At 46.1% G+C, this 17,466-nt stretch overlaps 6 protein-coding genes across 6 annotated transcripts; 3 read left to right on the top strand and 3 right to left on the bottom strand.

Annotated features, from left to right (window-relative positions):
* The first annotated feature begins 1 nt into the window (after position 1).
* LOC131889080 (UDP-N-acetylglucosamine transferase subunit ALG13 homolog) lies at positions 2-955 on the top strand. Its single transcript, XM_059238080.1, has 2 exons — positions 2-542; positions 606-955. Exons 1-2 carry the CDS (start codon positions 278-280, stop codon positions 953-955), a joined length of 615 nt encoding a protein of 204 aa, XP_059094063.1. The 5' UTR covers positions 2-277.
* Position 956: 1 nt separating this feature from the next.
* LOC131889079 (protein RFT1 homolog) lies at positions 957-2,635 on the top strand. Its single transcript, XM_059238079.1, has one exon. The coding sequence runs from the start codon at positions 957-959 to the stop codon at positions 2,547-2,549; it is 1,593 nt and encodes a 530-aa protein (XP_059094062.1). The 3' UTR covers positions 2,550-2,635.
* A 4,821-nt stretch (positions 2,636-7,456) lies between these two features.
* LOC131887963 (dehydrogenase/reductase SDR family member 12-like) lies at positions 7,457-9,425 on the bottom strand (the record flags this gene model as incomplete). The annotated part of the gene is given in 4 exon segments (XM_059236713.1): positions 7,457-7,829; positions 8,319-8,607; positions 8,691-8,930; positions 8,995-9,425. Coding segments are annotated over 4 exon segments (963 nt in total). The 3' UTR covers positions 7,457-7,560.
* Positions 9,426-10,497: 1,072 nt separating this feature from the next.
* Positions 10,498-11,777, bottom strand: LOC131887964 (uncharacterized). Its single transcript, XM_059236715.1, has 2 exons — positions 11,562-11,777; positions 10,498-11,493 (listed from the first exon to the last, which is right to left on the bottom strand). Exon 2 carries the CDS (start codon positions 11,426-11,428, stop codon positions 10,514-10,516), a length of 915 nt encoding a protein of 304 aa, XP_059092698.1. The 5' UTR covers positions 11,429-11,493; positions 11,562-11,777; the 3' UTR covers positions 10,498-10,513.
* A 154-nt stretch (positions 11,778-11,931) lies between these two features.
* LOC131887962 (WD repeat-containing protein 43-like) lies at positions 11,932-14,975 on the top strand. The gene is made up of 8 exons (XM_059236712.1): positions 11,932-12,345; positions 12,414-12,603; positions 12,691-13,242; positions 13,310-13,525; positions 13,588-13,715; positions 13,787-14,003; positions 14,340-14,589; positions 14,653-14,975. Exons 1-8 carry the CDS (start codon positions 12,083-12,085, stop codon positions 14,856-14,858), a joined length of 2,022 nt encoding a protein of 673 aa, XP_059092695.1. The 5' UTR covers positions 11,932-12,082; the 3' UTR covers positions 14,859-14,975.
* An 88-nt stretch (positions 14,976-15,063) lies between these two features.
* On the bottom strand, positions 15,064-16,041 carry LOC131887965 (signal peptidase complex subunit 1-like). Its single transcript, XM_059236716.1, has 3 exons — positions 15,855-16,041; positions 15,641-15,787; positions 15,064-15,227 (listed from the first exon to the last, which is right to left on the bottom strand). Exons 1-3 carry the CDS (start codon positions 15,885-15,887, stop codon positions 15,123-15,125), a joined length of 285 nt encoding a protein of 94 aa, XP_059092699.1. The 5' UTR covers positions 15,888-16,041; the 3' UTR covers positions 15,064-15,122.
* Positions 16,042-17,466: the final 1,425 nt, after the last annotated feature.

Genomic DNA, 17,466 nt, shown 5'->3' with positions numbered 1-17,466 from the left:
TAAATTCTCAGCATGAGAGCCTCAAGACTGATTCCAGGTGGATTCCGAACTAGACGCCACCCTTTCCCTAGTCTTAAACATGATGTTCATGAGTGAAATCTTGACTCCTGTGACGGATATCCTTTTAACAGACTGGGGGATGATACTAGCTCTATGCCCCAACCTGGATACTCTGTTTTCAAACTAAACTGGCTTCCACCGAAATACAAATGACGAAGAAATTTGAATTATTCCATGCTTTTTGTACTAATTACTTTGAAACTCCCGCCGATCTCAGATGGCGATAAAGCCTTCCAAACAAAACAGAATCCCTGCCAGAGGACGTGGAAAAAGGAATGAACTCGATCAATGCATTCGTCGATCCTTTGAGGTCATGTTAGGCGATATATTTGTAACCGTGGGAACCACCCAATTCCAAAGGCTCATCGATACTCTCCTCGATTCCAACACTTTGGCTGCTCTGCAAGAAAAAGGCTGTCAAAAATTGATCATTCAAAAAGGCCAATCTGTCGTGGCATCAAGTACACTCGAGAGTCTTCAAAGTATAGTTTTGTTAACTTAAAGAAATGTGAATGAAAAATTAGTAGATGTTTTTCATGTTTTAGGGTTGCCTTTTCATGTTGAAGTGTACGACTACAAGCCAAGTTTGAGGGAAGATATCGCACAAGCGGACCTGGTCATAGCTCATGCCGGAGCTGGAACTTCTTTGGAAGTCTTGGAAGAAGGCCGAAAGCCTTTGATCGTGGTGGTGAATGAGGCGTTGATGGATAATCATCAGATTGAATTGGCAGAGAAGCTCGCGAATGAAGGCCACTGTCATTATTGCCATTGCGAGACTTTGGTCGAGGTCATCGAATCTTTCGACCCGAGTTCCTTAAGGCCTCTTACTCCTGGCCAGCCTGACCTTTTTGCTCAATATTTCCAAGACACCTTAAAGGCTACATTCAACTTCTAGAATGGCCCACAACAAAGATCACGTGCTTCAAAAGAGCATTCAAAATGCGTGGCTGACCATCTTGTCCTCGATAGCCGTGAGGATCTTCACCTTTGGCATCAATGCCTATGTGCTTCGGCACCAGAGAAGCGAAATCCTTGGTCTTGGCGTGAGATTGTTACTGCTTTTCGATACCTTATTGTTCCTGAGTCGAGAGGCATTTCGCAAGGCGTGTCTAACCCGCCCAAAAAACGGACATTGGCGGGGCATCATTAATCTAACCTGGCTGTCCGTGCCATTGGGGTGTATCCTGTCCCTTGTGCTCGGCTACACTTGGATCTATGTACTAGAATTGCCGCAATGGGCCCTGGTGAACTCGTACGTCAAGTGTGTCTATCTGACTTGTGCCAGTGTGATTATCACACTATGTTCAGAACCGTTCTTCATCGTTGGACAAGCTTACATGCATATCAAGTTCCGCAGTGCCGTCGATCTTTTTTGGGGTTGTGCCACGCCCTTTGTCCAAGGATTGGTCATTACATTTATTTCGAAAGATGAGGATCGTCTATTGTGGATTGGATTGGCCTCGATCCTGGTGAGCTCCGTGTTCTTAGCAAGTCATTTGGTGTACTTTTCGTATGTGATACAACAAGATGATGGAGACGAAATGCCATTTCGATCCATGAGAGAGTTTCTTCCGGATGTCTCGCGGTTCAATGTCGATCATTCGCGATTGACTCTTTCCAGTAGCTTCTTCAAACAAGGTTTCTTCAAACAATTCCTCACGGAAGGCGAGAAGTACGTGTTCACCTGGTTTAGTTTGATGACCTTGTCCGAACAGGGTATTTATGATGTCATTGCCAATCTTGGATCGATCCCGGCCAGACTGTTTTTCGTCAAACTGGAAGAGAGTGCTCATTTGTACTTCAGTCAGACGGTGAGTCGAAAACTCAAGGCTGAAATGCCCCAAGAAGAGGCTCCTTCCCGGCATCTCAATCTTTTGCTCAAAGGTCTAATCCTCCTTGGAATGGTGATTGTGACCTTTGGCATGTCGTATTCGCATTTGCTCCTTCATCTCTATGGAGGTACTTTATTGAGTGACGGCCTTGGACCCATTTTACTTCGAAGTCACTGTTTTTATATTATTTTCCTGGCCTTGAACGGAATCAGCGAATGCTACGCCTTCAATGTGATGAGTGCCGAATCAGTGTCAACGTATAACTACTGGATGGCAGTGATGTCCGTGATTTTCTTGAGCTGTGCGTGGGGATTCGCTAATATGTTCGGCCCAGTTGGCTTCATTCTGGCGAATATGTGCAACTTAAGCATGAGAATTGTCCATAACTTCAGAGTGATACATCGGCGTCATGTAGGAACAAAGGTAAATCCCTTAAAAGACTTGGTTCCTAAAGGGAAGGTGCTCCTAACTCTATTTGCATCGGGTGCAATTTGCCAAATATCAGAACATTTCATATACAAGCCAACTGTAAAGGAGTCCGTTATTCATTTAACGGTCGGGATTATGTTATTCTTCCTTACACTCTTCGTCATCGTCATGTCTGACAAGGATTGGAGGGCCTTAATTCAAGCAAAATTAATAAAGAAAGATCAATAATCTAAACTGCATCGGGATTTGTCAAATTTTATTCTAGCCTTGTATGGCAACACGTGTGAGCTCAATAAACCACAGAAAATCAAGGATTACAGAGAACATTTAAAAACGAATTCACCAATCGTCAAAAGAGGTTTAGTGTTTCACAGATTGATTCTTAATGTTCGAGCGGTGGAAATGTTGCCAAGCTCCTAAGGGAGTTTCCACTTGGTGACCGGATTTGTGGACATATGTCACCTCCAATTCAACCGAGTCGCGATCATCTTTTTTAGAGGTAGTTGTGGTTCGTTTGGCCCAGCCAGGGGGCAATTCGGAGCACTTTGATACACCTTCAAGGTGTGAGTATAACGCCTTGAGGCGCTCCACCGGAGACATGGCCTTCGTGGTAGCGTCTTGGATGACATCCTTGTCCATTTGACCGCAGCCGTTTTCATCTAGATGGTCATCTTTCGAGCCAATCGATAACTCTTTGCGCCTAGCCTTGATCTTAGTTCTCCATTGGCGAAGCTCAATCACATCAAGCACGGTTTTGCCCCAATGCTTAACCAAGATTCGCCCATCTTTCTTGTTGTCCGATTGAACGGGAGCGAGGAGTTGAGCCCTCAGCACTTCATCCTCCAATTCTAGAGCCGTGTAATCGGCCGATGTGCGGCCTCTCGGCTCAGCCTCTGAGGTTGCTGTCACATATTTCAGGGCCTCAATCTTGGAAGTGAACCATCCACCGGCTTCCAAATGAGGGGGAAGTTTAATTCCGGCTAATTGGAACTCGGGGCTCACTTGCTGTTGCTGATCAGTGGACGAGGATCGCTTGGACTTGCTCAGTCTTGGTTTCTTCTTCTTGGGTTCTTCCTCGCTATCGTCATCGCCGCCAGTTTTGACCATGACCTCCCGCAATTGAACTTGATTACCAGCGAATTTCCTAGCCGGACGAATCCCATTCACTGTTCTTGTTTGGGGTCTTAACTTGGTGGACTCTCTTGCTCGTGAGGTCACTCGTTTATCTTGGATTAAAGTGTTGCTCGACTCCACATGGAGCGTTACCTCTTTGGTTTGAGGAAGCAATCTCACATCAATCACAGGCGAATCATTTGGCGAATTATTTGGCGAATCATTGGGGCAGTCGTTGACCGTGCTTTTTCTCATTGGAGTGTCTTGCATTTTTCTAACGTTATTCAAGGCTGAGGCCAAAGACGCAAAACGTCGACCCGTCGGCGATTGGTAAGATACCTCGAATTTGGCTGTTCCAGGACGGGGACGACGGATCATGGTCCACCCAACGGGTAGCGAAGCATCCTTGTTGTTGATGGAAAGGCTTTTTGAACTTTGGTTCAGAGGTCTTTTCCTACCGTTAATAACGGCAGGCTTCTTGCTATTGATCAATTCGGCTCCGCATTCTACGGAAGGGTTTGACATGACGTGGTTGACTCTGAACATGGGTTTGAGTTGACCGGAACAAAGCTCCTTTAGCGACACCGAGTTTGAAACGCGATGTATCAAATCTAGTTCGGGTTCGCTGGCCCGAGAACTGGGACGAGATTTACCTTCGGAGGAGCTCTGATCTGACGACCTTCGAGCCGATCGCAATGATCGTTTGTTCGAGTTGATGGCCTCCGATAGTTCGCGAGCCCTTTGAACGGTGCACAAGCCTAAAGTTTCAAGGTACTCATGGCGATCATGGAACTCGTGAATTTTGGTCTTACTGGGGCTATCAGTTCCCGAGGCCTCGAGGGGCTTGGTGGAATCGAAGGCACAAAAATGTTCGTAAAGGGTTTGCGGTACTCGTCCCAGAGATTCCAAGATCACTTTGGCTACACTGATTGACACTTGGGATAAAGCCCAGCCTTGGAACTGGAAGTGATTCATACCTTGAGAATAGAGATCGCAAATCACGTTAAAGAGTTGAGGCAAATTCACACTGAAGTCAGAGAACAGCCTGGGAAAGATGTCTACAGATACGAATGATAGCCCATTGTTCTCCGAAGCGTTCGTGATAACTAAATCTTTGATGAAACAGGCAATATCTTCTTTTTGACAATTCTTTTCGTTGTGTTTCTTCTTGACATGGCCATGTTTCTTCGCCGGGGAGATAGACTTGGACCGATTCTGTGTTGCGGACGGAGCTAATGACAATGTTTTAGGAACAATGTTTTTTGGGACCGAATTGGGTGTTTCTGGCACGGCTGAAGAGCCGGAGTTTTGAATTTCCTTTATGCGGGCTTTAAGGTCTGACAAGCCCTTCGCTTCATCCAAGTTGAACACCAGGGTGTTGTTCATCGGGGTAGGAGTGGGCATGGATTGAGCTGGAAGCTCACAAGAGGGAGAAACACATTGAGGCAGATTGGGCGGTTGGGGCGTTTCCGGACAAGTGGAGCTATTCAGGATCTCTGACAAGGTTTTTATCTTCTTATTGGTGGCTTTCGAATTCTTGGCCACTTTCTTCATGAATTCATTGTTGGCCAACAATTTAGGTCTTTGGGAGGGTCGCTTCTTTTTACCGTGGGCTGCGGTAGAACCTACATGGATCGAAACTCGATTAGGGGAAGCAATCTTCGAAATAGTCACAGCACCATTCAAGTCTCCGGGACCATGGAGACTAAGGGGTATCTTAGACAGGGGTCCCTTGGCGGTTGCGGTTAACCGGGCGGTAGCCGATTTAGTTCGTCTCTTCGGTGCAGGTTTGGAGGCAGGCGTAGGGGCCGGTGTGCTGGGTGAGAGCTGTCGTTCCACTGGAGAGGGTGCGATTTGAGCCATGTTTTGCTGAAACGTGGGCGATTGAATAAACGCCTGGAACGAGTTCTGGAACGGGCTGACCGGCTGACTTGGGGGAAGTTTTGAGTGGGTTGGCACCACCATCACAGAGGCCAGCAGTTGATCCGTTTCAGCCGCAACTGAGGTACCATCTTTACCCTGGGATCCTAAAGAGCCGTCCGTCGGTCGGCTAGGCGTCACGGGTTTGGCCATGCCCGACGACATCGACCCGTTCTCGGGCGATGACACGGGCGTGATCGTGAGTTCACCTACATCAGCCCCCCTTGGACCTGGGCTAGTGAGCGTCGGCGGAATCGACACCGCCGGGCTGTCCCGGGATTTGACCAGCTTTTGAGGCATTGAGCGCTTCCGCTTGGTGGATCGCGCATTATTATCCGTCCAACGAGGTGGCATCAACTGGGCGGGCCCAGAAGCCCGTCGTCCAGAATCCGACGGCTGTTCTGTTTGATGCCAGTGCACTTTTCCCAAGCGCACCATTGAGTTCATGATGAAGGCGGGCAGTGCCGAGCGTGCTACCGGATGTTTGAGATCGCTGATCAAATCCATCACCAGATTGAGTTGCTCTAAGATTTGTTCGCGTTGCGTGAATCCCGCCTCTTGTATGGCTTCAAACAAATTAGATTGGATATTTTCCGGCAACTTGACATAACTAAATCGGGGCCGAACCCGGATGTGTTCAGCCAACACCTCCAACTCATCAGAATCCTGTGACGAGGACAAGGCCGGGGAGTCTCGAGGCCGATCCACCTGGCTCAAGATGGCATTCTGAGTACGACGTAGAAGATCAGGAGACAACCAAACCGGATGCACCAGGGGGTGGGGCACGGCGTTTCCGGTTTGAATCAGCTCCGGCTTACTCTCATCACTCTCCAGGGTAATGGTCTCGTTCAGCTCGGTCATGGCCATGCTGTCCACACCCTCCTTGAAGACTCGCCAATGACCGGCGGCGTTTGAATCATTCCATGGGAGTTACCGGCCTGAGCGCCTCACGGCTCAAAATCAATCGATGAGGCGGGTTTGGCTCTAGCCCAACGCCTCAAATGAGTTGAATCCGAGGAACGTGCGCGTCAGGGTAAGAGTTGAGCGCCACCCACCTGACTGAACAGTCAGTCAGAGAGACACGCGCTACCTTTTCAGCTGTCACGCAACGACTGAACCAGGTGCGTGCAAATACGCTTAGCGTTGCCATACGAAGCCCCCAATCTGAGGCCAATCTCGGGAAGTTCGTAAATCAGTGGGATCGTACTCAAGAATGTGGCTATCTACCACTTATGCATTCATGTCTGTGGTTAGCTAATAACCGATAGAGGAAAATAGGGGAAATATTGGTTAACAGCAGAAATCCAGGACCAAGCCAAACTTTTTAATGGCTCCATAAGGAATTAAAAACAATATTTTTTTACTCATAGGCACTTGTTCATCATCAAAAATAGTCTCGTGACCCTCGTGACATATTTTGTCGCGAAAACATGCCACAAAAATTAACCTCAGATTGGAAAGATTTATCAAATGAGGCAACACTTGTTAAGCTCTCTTTGGGATTGCGCTAGGGCCGCCCAAGGCCTCGCTCAGTCTGCCCGAGGCAATTGGACATGCGTATCGTTCTGGATCAGGCTAGTGGTGGCGGTGGCAAGGGGATGAGTGAGATAAGGCTGGTGGCCGAGGAACGTCGATAAGCATTTTGTCAGCTGGGATCAGGCTGACCAAATCTAGACCTGGGAGGAAGTTTTGATTGAACATCTTTAGTTTTAAATCTCACTTCAAACTTCAACATACTGGTTTTATGACACCAGTTTATAGAAAAACCGAGACTCCAAGCGTATTCATCTAAAATAGATCAATCAAACAGACTTGAGCCCATCCCATGAATTTATAACAAAATCAAACCGGGATACTTGGATCGATTTACATGATTGATATGAATAGATAAAGGAGTAAATTATGTAAGAAATATAGTCTCGTCTAACCATTTCATGGTGTGGATTGGTTGCTTATCCGTTGGAAATAAATACCCTCGTTTACATAAACTACTATGTGTAACATATGATTTCCGAGTTGTGTTTATTACATTTTTTTCAACTAGCTTTTCTTAGCCTATTCAAATGAACTTAGAAATAAACATAACCAAAACCATCCAAGAATACTATCTAAATTTTATTGCAGACATGGACGCTATGGGAAAAATCAAGGGAGTGACATCAATAAAAATCATGAATTGACGGGTGCGAATGGATGGAGTTCCGCTCTAAGAACTGAATCGTTGGTAATAATCATTCAAAATTCCCATCAGTTGCTCCTCTTCCTCAGGTTTAGATTGGGTCCAAGCCAAAGGCAGGTGCTCACTCGTCACTTTCCGGTCTTGAAAGAACGATCCGGATTTTTCTTTGGACGCGTCACCAGCCACAGCCAGCCAAACGATAGTATCTCCACCTTGTTCAACTGTCCGGAGACGATTTTTCATTTTTTCATAAAACTCGGGCATTGAGCTCCTAACAGCGGGTGTGTCAGCCCAACCTAAAAGAGAAAAAAAACGACATTGCTCGAGAAAGATTGGCTTTTTGGAAGCTCTAACAAACCCGTTCATCAAAATAGTCTTTATGTCATTTTGATGTCAATGAGTAATGTCGGCGTAGTTAGATAATCTTAGTTAGACCTGTTTGATTTTTTTCACTTCATATTCTTGGAGAATGACAAAGCATAACATTGTCTATACATAGTCCAAAAGCAAGCTCAAATGCAAATCTGGAGATTATTTTCATCATGGTCAGTTATCAGAAAATCGATGGTGGAAAACGAATCTTCCAGCTTCCAAAAAATGCGTAGTAGTGTTGTCACTACTTCTGCTGATAAGAAATAATGGACGATTTACGACAACAAAATGTTTACATATTAGGTACTGACTGAGCGAATATTCCCAAAGCCCTTATCCGCGAAACGTACAGTCCCTCTTTGAGATATTATGGAATAAATGGATAAATAAATGGATAAATAAATGAACCGTACCTGGATGCATGGTAGAGAAATGAATCTTGGGATGTTTCTCCGCATATTTATGGGCCATGACGATCTGTTGACGTTTATTCTGTGCGTACACCATTGTTCCGTCAAAAGGCTTCATCTTTTCGGATTGGAGATCGCTCAAGTCGAGTTTTTTGGTCAGCATGCCCCCCGAAGACACAATGATCACCCGGGGATCCTCGGCTTTACTCAAAGCCGGAATCAAAGCCTCGGTAATCATGTGCGTCCCCACCGTATTCGTAGCAAAATTCTTTTCCAAGCCATCCTCGGTTATCTAAGATGACGACAAACATGTTTTCTTTCATTAAAGCATTGCGGGTAAAACCAAGTTCACTCTGATTGGTGGTCCAACTGTACCTCTCGAGTATTAACCATACATCCCGCATTGTTCACCAAAACGTTGAGTGACGAGAATCTTTGGGTGAATTCCGCGGCAAATCTCAAGATGTCTCGAGGCTCGGACATGTCCAAGATATGGACATGGATGTCGTCGTTCTTGCTCTCGGTCATCAGCTGGGTCTTGGCTTCTTCGGCGGCAGTCGGATTGCGGCATACCATGTGAATGGTCCCGCCTCGTTTGGCAATTTCCAGAGCCGCCTTCAACAAAAAAAAAACCCTGCCAAATTCGCTGCTTCTTAATCTACACCCTTGGTGTGCTTACTTGTTTCCCGATGCCACTGTTGGCCCCCGTGATCATGTAGGATTTGCCTTGACAATTGACGTCCAAATCCTCGGGCTTGAAATGTTTGGCTGCGGCTAAGTAGCCACTTTGCGTATATTCGCCCAGGCCTTTGCAGAACCAGACGGCATTGCGGAAGAACGACATGGTCCCGGTGATTTACGATGGGAGGCAGTGGCAAAAAAGACCGACGAGGGATCACGGCTTGACATGCAAATGAATGGCTTCACACTCAAGCAAGGCACGGGCTTTCTGGCTGAAGACGAGGTGAATGATTCAATCCGACCAAGATGGTTTATTGATTATCGCACAAGTACTTCAGTACTTCAGGGATCGAGTCGGGTTAGACTAATCTATAATTCAACAGCCGTTCTCGGCAATCTTACACAAGTTCGATTCCGTCCGAGTACACACTGGACTACATACAGTGAGAGTGAGCGAGTGTTGAAATGCCCCACAACAGCAACAACAGCAACAGTTGGAAGCTGTGGCCACTGCAAAGACTGCATCGGGAATCGAGAGATTGGTTACGTGTGTGTCATGCATACATGCAAGCCCGGCTCTACACGCAAAGAGAGGTGGTAAATTAAGAAGAAAAATTGAACGTACTCGTACGGCAAATATGAAAATCAATAGAACTTAGCTGCCAATGCCGAGCGATTGGAATTTGAATCTAAAGGAACAGTGTGGGTGTGTTCAAGAGTCAAGGGGACGGCTTTGGCAAGCTTAAAAAAGTCGGATTACGCGAGCGAAACTTGATCTACACGAGCAGCAGCTTTGGTCAGATGATCTTCATTCAGCATTGAGAACAGGCCTAGAGGAGTATTATCCCTACACAGCCCAGTTATATTTCTGGTCCATGGGCTTTTCGAGATGATATACAAACTAGATGACGAGTAGTGTTTGTTGGAGGCAACAACGCACAATTTTTAAAATCGCAGGATCATCAGATGGTCCAACGCAACACATTTTGAACATGAATTTTTTTTAACACGTCCAGCTATTTTAGGAAAGAAACCATCATTTTTTCCTTTACATTCAAATCCAACATTCTCGAGATGCGTTGCAGGTAGCTGTTCCTTTGAATGATTCTGCCGTGGATTCCGAGCTTCAATTTCCTGGCTGTTAATCTGCTAGACATTGCACCAACATCAAATTTCTACGATAATCATGGATATTTGCAATATCTTTTCCTCTGCTTATTACAAATGAACTCGCATTCAAAGGCTAGCCACTTCCGGCTTGAATTCGATGGTCGGTCAGGTATCATATAAGTACGACTTTATCATTCAATAAGAATGTTTTTTCCCTTCTTGAATTGCTAGGGATTACATTCTCACTAGCGATAAAGAAGTTCGCAAAAAGAATTCTGTGGGTGAGCGTCACGCCTAATTCACAGAGGAAATGTTGTTCTATAACTTCTGAAAGTGATCATTCCGTTACTTTTAATTCATTTGCAGTCTTTCAAAAAACTAGACAACCGTGTGCCGTACATAGTCATTCATTCCCCTTTATTCTTGACATTGTCACTATCCCCTGGCTTAACCGTTGGGGTCAATATCCGTAACCGTTCTAAAATTTCCTCCAATTTGCGATCTTGTTCTCGTTTGACGGCTTCAATGCGGCTCATGATTCTCAACTCCATGGCCTTCAATGGGTCATCCTCGGTCAGCTCAGACCCCCGAGTCCCATCACTTGCCGCACTATTATTAACTGATTGCACAATAGTGTCATTGACACGGGACATTTGAGCGAGCGACATGATTGGAGGCAAGACCCCGCCCAACGGGCCAGAGCCAGCCGCACCCGAGGACTGCATCGTCTCAAAAACACGTTTGAACGCTAAAGCTTTATCTGACAACTCCAGGTTTTCTAACATATCATTGATCCGCTGACAATCAAAGGTCGACGAGCTGATCTGGGCTGGGCTCTGGGCCTTCAGCATCAAATGGCAGGCCAACAGCCAACATGACCGGGATATCAAGCCCATACATTTGAACTGGAGCCGATCCACGGCCTCAGCCTTTAAGGTCAGATCAATGAGATAGATCTTGAACTCGTCATCCGAATCGGGCAAGAGATTACCGGGAGCACTTTGAAGATATTGACCATCGGATTGGTAAATCTCGACCCAGCGAGCCTCGGAGACCAAGATGACGCGACTGATCGAACTGAGGTCGGCCTCAGGTCGGCCTAGGGTGAAGGATAGAGGTTCGGAGGAGTTGGAATCGCCGATGAACTGGCAACAATGATCCATGGTGATGTCTTGCTCCGGGTCGAATTCGAAAGGCGACTCGGTTTCCGGATGAAATTGCAGGCAATCGCGCAGTTGATCCGCATCAAAGTCCCAAGTGGATTCGACATGAGCGATGGAGAGACGATCCATGGTACGGAAATGCACTTCGAGAGCGATCATACAGGAATGAGAGGCGTTTTCGAGCCACAACCCTATGTCATGGGTTGGTCCCTTGGGTACTTAACCTATAGGACGACACATTACATGGAACGGCCAAACGCCACATCTGCGTATATTCATATGTTTTACGAACTTTGAGAATGATGTTGATCGAGGGCCAGACGTCTGATGGGTCTGATGGCTCGAACTCATCGCCGGTGAAGTGGTCACTGGTCACTGGTCACTGGTCACTGGTCACCTTCATTGACAGGATTGTTTATTTTCTTGGCCAATCCGGAGCAATGGACAGGGTGACAAAAACAACCAACGCTGTCCAGGATAAAGCACGATGATCTAGGAACTGAAGTGCCTTTAAAGCCACACAATACAATAATGAAGATCATCATGGATAGTGTTACGAAATGGGGTACGCTATGGGTCAACACCAAACGGTACATACTGAAGGATATGCCCATGGGCACGCTCATCAATAATCATGAAAATTGCCCTCGAGCTGTGATCACGCTGAACCTGAAGTGGACCGCACGTGGAAAGGCTGGCATAACAAGCAATTGGGAATTGATCTTTAGCATCGCGTTGGGATCCTCGTGTTGCGTGTGTCCGGATTGATCACCCCGGTGCCACTCCTGCCCCACGCCCCGTCACATCTGAACCATGCCGGCGGCCGCCATGCTGGAGACGGGAACGCGTGGGTCGACTGCCACCTCCTCCGCGTGGTCGGCCGAGCCCTATCGCTTCACCGGCGATGAGCGGGCCTCGCATTTGGGTCTCATCACGCCCGATGGCCGACTCAAAGTCTTCAATCGCAGTCTAAACGCCCTCAAGGCCGAGTTCCTGCCCACGTCGCACCTGACGGCAGCCTGTACCGCTTTGGCGTGGCGACCCGAGACGCTGGAAAACCCCAAGTCGCCCAAAAAGTCAGTCCTCAACCGTTGTATGATAAGCTTAAGCCATGTTTCATTGATTTCTATCATGAATGTTGTAGAAATCGCAAGCGAAAGAGTTCGTTGTCCTCGATGTCGAATGGGGTGGACGGCTCGGAAGGCGGAGCCCGAGCCAAGTTTGATCAAATGGCCATTGGAACGGCTGATGGCTCAATTGTCATCTACTCGCTTCAATCCGGACAAGTCAAACACAACGAGGCCAAAGTCCACGCCTCGCGGGTCAATGATTTGGTAAGTCAGACCTTCGACCTTATGATATCCGGGTTTGGCGCCGAGCGCAAGTGTTGCTAGGATGAGTGTGTGTGTCTTTCTTTTTAGGTTTGGAATACCGCTGGCAGCATAGTCTATTCTTGCGACGAAGCCGGCTACATTGGCCAATTTCCCATTTCCAAGGCCGTGTTCACTAAGTTTAAGTGCGGCATCAAGAAAGCCTCGTTGTTCTCGATTCGACTTCACCCGCAAGGTTCCAGTCTGATCGTGGGCTCCAAATCTCAGATGATCTGGATCGATCTCGAGTCTCAAAAACCTATCCACACCTTCGTGGATCATCAGGGCGATATCCGGGCCTTGAGCGTGTTCACCTCGTCCGAATCCGCCTACGTGTGTGCCAGTGGCTCAAGCGAGAAAGACTTGACTGTGTCGGTGTGGAAGTTGGATGCGAACATTTTGTCGCAGGACAATCCAGAAGTGACGCTGAACGTCAATGAGACCGTTCATGCCATTTGCACGAGTCCAAGCCACCATGATGACGTCGGCAATGGGGTTAGAATTGGCTGTGTCACGGCCAGTGGCATGTTTCATTGTTTCGAATTCGACCCCGAAAGCAAACGCAAGAAGGGCAAGTTGCTTAAGCCCAAATTGACCATTCAGGTAAGGATCGGGATGACATCGATCACCGATCATGTATACTCGTGATGATGAGGATCGTTTTTTCTAGGTGGCCACGGGCAAGGACAAATCAACGGGTAGTAAGGTAGTACCATTGCCCGTTTTGGGTGCTGCCTTGGCCGAGAATAAAGTGTTCCTCGTCCATGGGAGCCACTCTCGTCCCGCCTTTGAAGAATGTGACTACGATCAATTGGAAAAAGTGACTTGTCTCATTCGCACACTCAACACCGCCCCCGCCCAAATCCCAACTGGCACAAAAGTGACGGTAGGTCAAGTAGTTATCAAAACGCTTCAATTAATAGACTAAATCATATTTTTCGCCCTCAGGTCCCGGATTCCGCCTCTTCTAAGGATATTGTGGTCGTTGGACCAGGTGCCTCCATGGCCAAAGCAACACTAAGAAAACGGAAAACCTCGGTCAGTGACAAACTTGAAGACTTGCCCATGATTGATAGGTATTGAACTGGAGCTTGAGCAATGACCAATTTTGGCCTACTGATTAATCTTGAAATGGTTTCCTCTGTAGGTTGCGCCTTCTGTCCAAGGAAACCGATCACGTGACCACCCCCCCAAGAACAGATTCGGTTCTTCAGCTTCTGCTCCAAGGGCTGCATAACCAGGATCGGCGCATTTTGGATTCAGTCTTGGACCGCGCAGATTTGGACATGATTGACAAAACGGTGCAAAAACTTCCCGTCGAAGGCGTGATCCCGCTCATTCAAGAACTGCATCATTACATCCAGGTAGGTTTGCTATGTTCGGACTTTGGAACCTCTTAGTTCACCAAGCGGTCCTATGTTACTAATCAGATTCTCAAAAAGCTCACATAAAAAAAAAGAGTTTTTTGACTCTTGACTTTGAAGCTGAAAGGTATTCATTCGTACCTCAATTTTCTCATTGTCAAATCAAATTTAAGTTGACTGAAGAAGACCTTGATCTACACTCTGTCAACCGGATGGCTCAATGTCTTGGTTGAAGTGATGCTCACAAAAATGTTGGATATTTTGTCCGATTAAGTGACGACAATAAGTTCTCTTGGACATCCCTTTCGATACTAATTTACTTGACGGAATTATTAGGGTCGTGGAATGGTTAATAGCTCGCATTCGAAATGGCTCAAATCGGTCCTGCAACATCACACATCTTTTCTAATGAGCAATGCCCATTGCCAAGAGCTCCTGGGACCCGTTTATGCCATGTTGGAAGCGCGAACCCGACATTACGCGTCATTGGCTCAACTGAAAGGCAAACTGGACATCCTCACCAAGCAAATCACCATGAAACCGGAAGAGAGAAAGTCCATGGACGTGGCCAAAGAGGCATTGTTATGTGAGTATTACTAGAAGCCAGCTTGACCTCATATGGCAAGTATTAATGTATGATTCGTTACAGCATATAAGGATGACTCGTCGGATGACCAGTCGGATATCATGGACGAACTTCTTCCCCCTCCATCGGACATCGAGGACAATTGGAAGATCAATAACGACGAGGAAGAGGAGGATGAAGATTCCGACGAGGATGATGAGGAGCAGGTCAATGGGGATGAAGAAGATGAGGTCGAGGATGATGATGAAGAAGACATGGACAGCGATTGAAAACGCTCCAACTGCACTATTATGTAAATCCTACCGCGAATATTTTTTGAACTATACATGCAGTTCGTGTGATGATCACTTCTTTACTCTCAAATTACAAAATGATATGCGATGCTACGATTATCTCCTTTGCTCTAAGTACATGCCCTGGGAAAGGCAAACGAAAACGGTTTTTAAAGTCCTAAAGAAACAAGCCTGATCAAAATAAGTGGCGAAGAGTCAACGTATTTATTTCACTTGTAGGGATAGATTAATTCCAGGATTCTACTTCTTTTTCTTAGACTTGGAATCGGCCACATCAGGGTCTGGTCGGGCTTTCTGCCATTTGACACTCTTTAACCGATAGAATGGCCATGGAGGAACGGTGATCTGAAAGTGTTGAAAATGTCAAAAATCCGCCCATCTATGCCTCACGTGTTGTCGTAATTGTACTTAGACAAGGGCACTCAATGAACTATTACACATTGGTTGCCATTACAACGGACATCATTTCACCCTGATTATTCTGTACATTTCTACGACATTCTACAATAGCCATTCGCCCAATAAAAGTCTGAAGGCTGCACGCATTCTAACCACTTCGCTCTCAAGACTAGTTTGGGGGGGAAAAAGCCAGGCCTCTCCATTGGAGACGCACTGTGATCCATTTCGGATATCATTGCCCACGACTCGATAGGAGAAGGCCGGCCTTACAAGGACAAGCCATAGACATGCAGGGGATAATTTGAATGTCTGGAGCCGAATATTCTACTCATAGATATCATTGATTGCGGTTCCCTTACCAAGATGGACAAAGCCAATCCGGCGGCGAGAATGTAGACAGTCTGAGAGAATTGCTGAATGATGTATCCCCAAACGAGCCCGACCATGCCAAAGAGGAACACGATGATCCGCGACAGATTCTCGGCCCGAGCCTGACCCTCGAAATCCTATCCAAAAACCACTCATTAACAACAGACAGATCATGCCATATGGTCCAATCATTCAAACACTTACCATGTGGGTGGGAATCGATCGGAGAAAATCCATGATCGAGAGAGATTTCAAAATCCCGGGACTAATGAAATCGGCACAAGCAGAACTTTCTGTCGGATTTCTTTCTTACTAAGGGGAAATATTGACACTCAGCTCTTGGGCCGACGGGCAGGAGAGCGGCTGTTTTAGGCTGGGTGATGATGACCGGACAGGCTGGATTCAAGGAAGAGGACTTGACGTGGACCACTAGGAGACGTTCAGCTGGAAGGGAGCCCACAATCAGATGGAAACGAACGAAGAGAAGGAAGAAGAGATGTGGGAAAAACGCAAATTGGTAGGGCTGAGGGCTATGGATTGAAGGTTCATATTATTTGACGTTATTTTCATCTCTGTATTCTTCACATCGTATTCCCTAGCCTAATATCTCTTTGGGTGGATGAATCCAAAGGAGACAGAGTGACGGAGAGGCATCTGACGCTACTTTCTAATTGTCTTTGCTCAACCTCTCAAAGTCTTCAATCTTCTAACGACCATGGTCGTTAGCAGCTCGGGGAATGGATCTTTTTGGGCTGAATTTCCAAATGATTTGTTTCACATTGCTTTGTTCCCCAAAAAGGAGCATGACATCAACCACAGAAGATCTCGGATTCTTTCCTACTTTTTTTTCAAGTGTTACTGGGAATGCAAACCCAGTACTATCGAAATGAAAGGTATGAGTTGTCATTCTCAATGATTGAGGTGATATTTCGCAAGGAATCTTGGAAGATAAATTCCTGCATGTTCTCTACGAACATATTTCCCAAAAACTGAAAATGAAAAGTGAGACTGCTCTCAGTGAGTCTGTAAGTTATCCCCTCCAATCCGAACTTTTCATATTTACAGGGCGTCCCAAAGGTTTTTGCCACTTCCAAAGTGAAGTAAAATCATACTTATTTCCTCGTGATTGTTCAAACTGTGATTTGTTTTATCTTAACTGATATAGCTATTAACCTTAATAGGATACGGTTTATTCATATTTCAAATTTATCTACAAAGCTGATCTATGAAGACGAAAAAAATTTGATATCGGGTTGGTGGGCCATCAACCAGACAAATGACCCTAAAATCAAGCGCTTTGTTAAATGCTAGAATTTCTTTGACAACTGTTTAGAAAGTGGTGAACATTGCAAAAGATGAGTCAACCCCTTAAAACAATTGATGAAATGTCAGGAATTCAGGACTGTTGAAAGAGCAAAGGCGGGGAAACTAAAATTTAATAAGAAAAGTGGACAACCGACCAGAAATTCAATTCACTGATAGACAACATTAGCTGACCGAGCAACTACTGCTTAGAATTATTGAATATTGGTGCATTGGAGCAACAGCTTTCTGACGAGGCCAGCACAAATTTTGGGAGATCCCTGGGGTACTTTTCAATACTGAAGAGGTACTAAAAACCAAGATTCAAGTCGCAATATTCGGCAAAAGACTTTTCTAAGGTTTTGAAAAGTTTATTGTAGAAATAGGAAATTCTAAGGAAGGAAAAATAAGTCGAAAAGCATCTTTTTTGGCTAAAAAGTCGTTTTTATGCATGTTAATTAGTGAAACCGTGACAGTTTATGATAATGCAGTGCTAAATGATGCTTTCATGGAT

This window comes from Tigriopus californicus, chromosome 10 (assembly GCF_007210705.1).
Source record: "Tigriopus californicus strain San Diego chromosome 10, Tcal_SD_v2.1, whole genome shotgun sequence".
Taxonomy (NCBI): Eukaryota; Metazoa; Arthropoda; class Copepoda; order Harpacticoida; family Harpacticidae; genus Tigriopus; species Tigriopus californicus.
Note: the sequence above shows the minus strand (reverse complement) of the source record. Positions and strands in the feature narration are given on the sequence as shown.

Excerpts from the sequence above, each read along its gene's own strand:
- LOC131889080 (XM_059238080.1), top strand. The coding sequence starts at position 278 with ATGGCGATAAAGCCTTCCAAACAAAACAGAATCCCTGCCAGAGGACGT. Across the intron at positions 543-605 it reads TACACTCGAGAGTCTTCAAA|GGTTGCCTTTTCATGTTGAA; the intron begins GTATAGTTTTGT and ends TTCATGTTTTAG.
- LOC131889079 (XM_059238079.1), top strand. The coding sequence starts at position 957 with ATGGCCCACAACAAAGATCACGTGCTTCAAAAGAGCATTCAAAATGCG.
- LOC131887964 (XM_059236715.1), bottom strand. The coding sequence starts at position 11,428 with ATGATCGCTCTCGAAGTGCATTTCCGTACCATGGATCGTCTCTCCATC.
- LOC131887962 (XM_059236712.1), top strand. The coding sequence starts at position 12,083 with ATGCCGGCGGCCGCCATGCTGGAGACGGGAACGCGTGGGTCGACTGCC. Across the intron at positions 13,716-13,786 it reads GACTTGCCCATGATTGATAG|GTTGCGCCTTCTGTCCAAGG; the intron begins GTATTGAACTGG and ends TTTCCTCTGTAG. Across the intron at positions 14,590-14,652 it reads GGCCAAAGAGGCATTGTTAT|CATATAAGGATGACTCGTCG; the intron begins GTGAGTATTACT and ends GATTCGTTACAG.
- LOC131887965 (XM_059236716.1), bottom strand. The coding sequence starts at position 15,887 with ATGGATTTTCTCCGATCGATTCCCACCCACATG. Across the intron at positions 15,788-15,854 it reads GATCGATTCCCACCCACATG|GATTTCGAGGGTCAGGCTCG; the intron begins GTAAGTGTTTGA and ends GTTTTTGGATAG. Across the intron at positions 15,228-15,640 it reads GATTGGCTTTGTCCATCTTG|ATCACCGTTCCTCCATGGCC; the intron begins GTAAGGGAACCG and ends CAACACTTTCAG.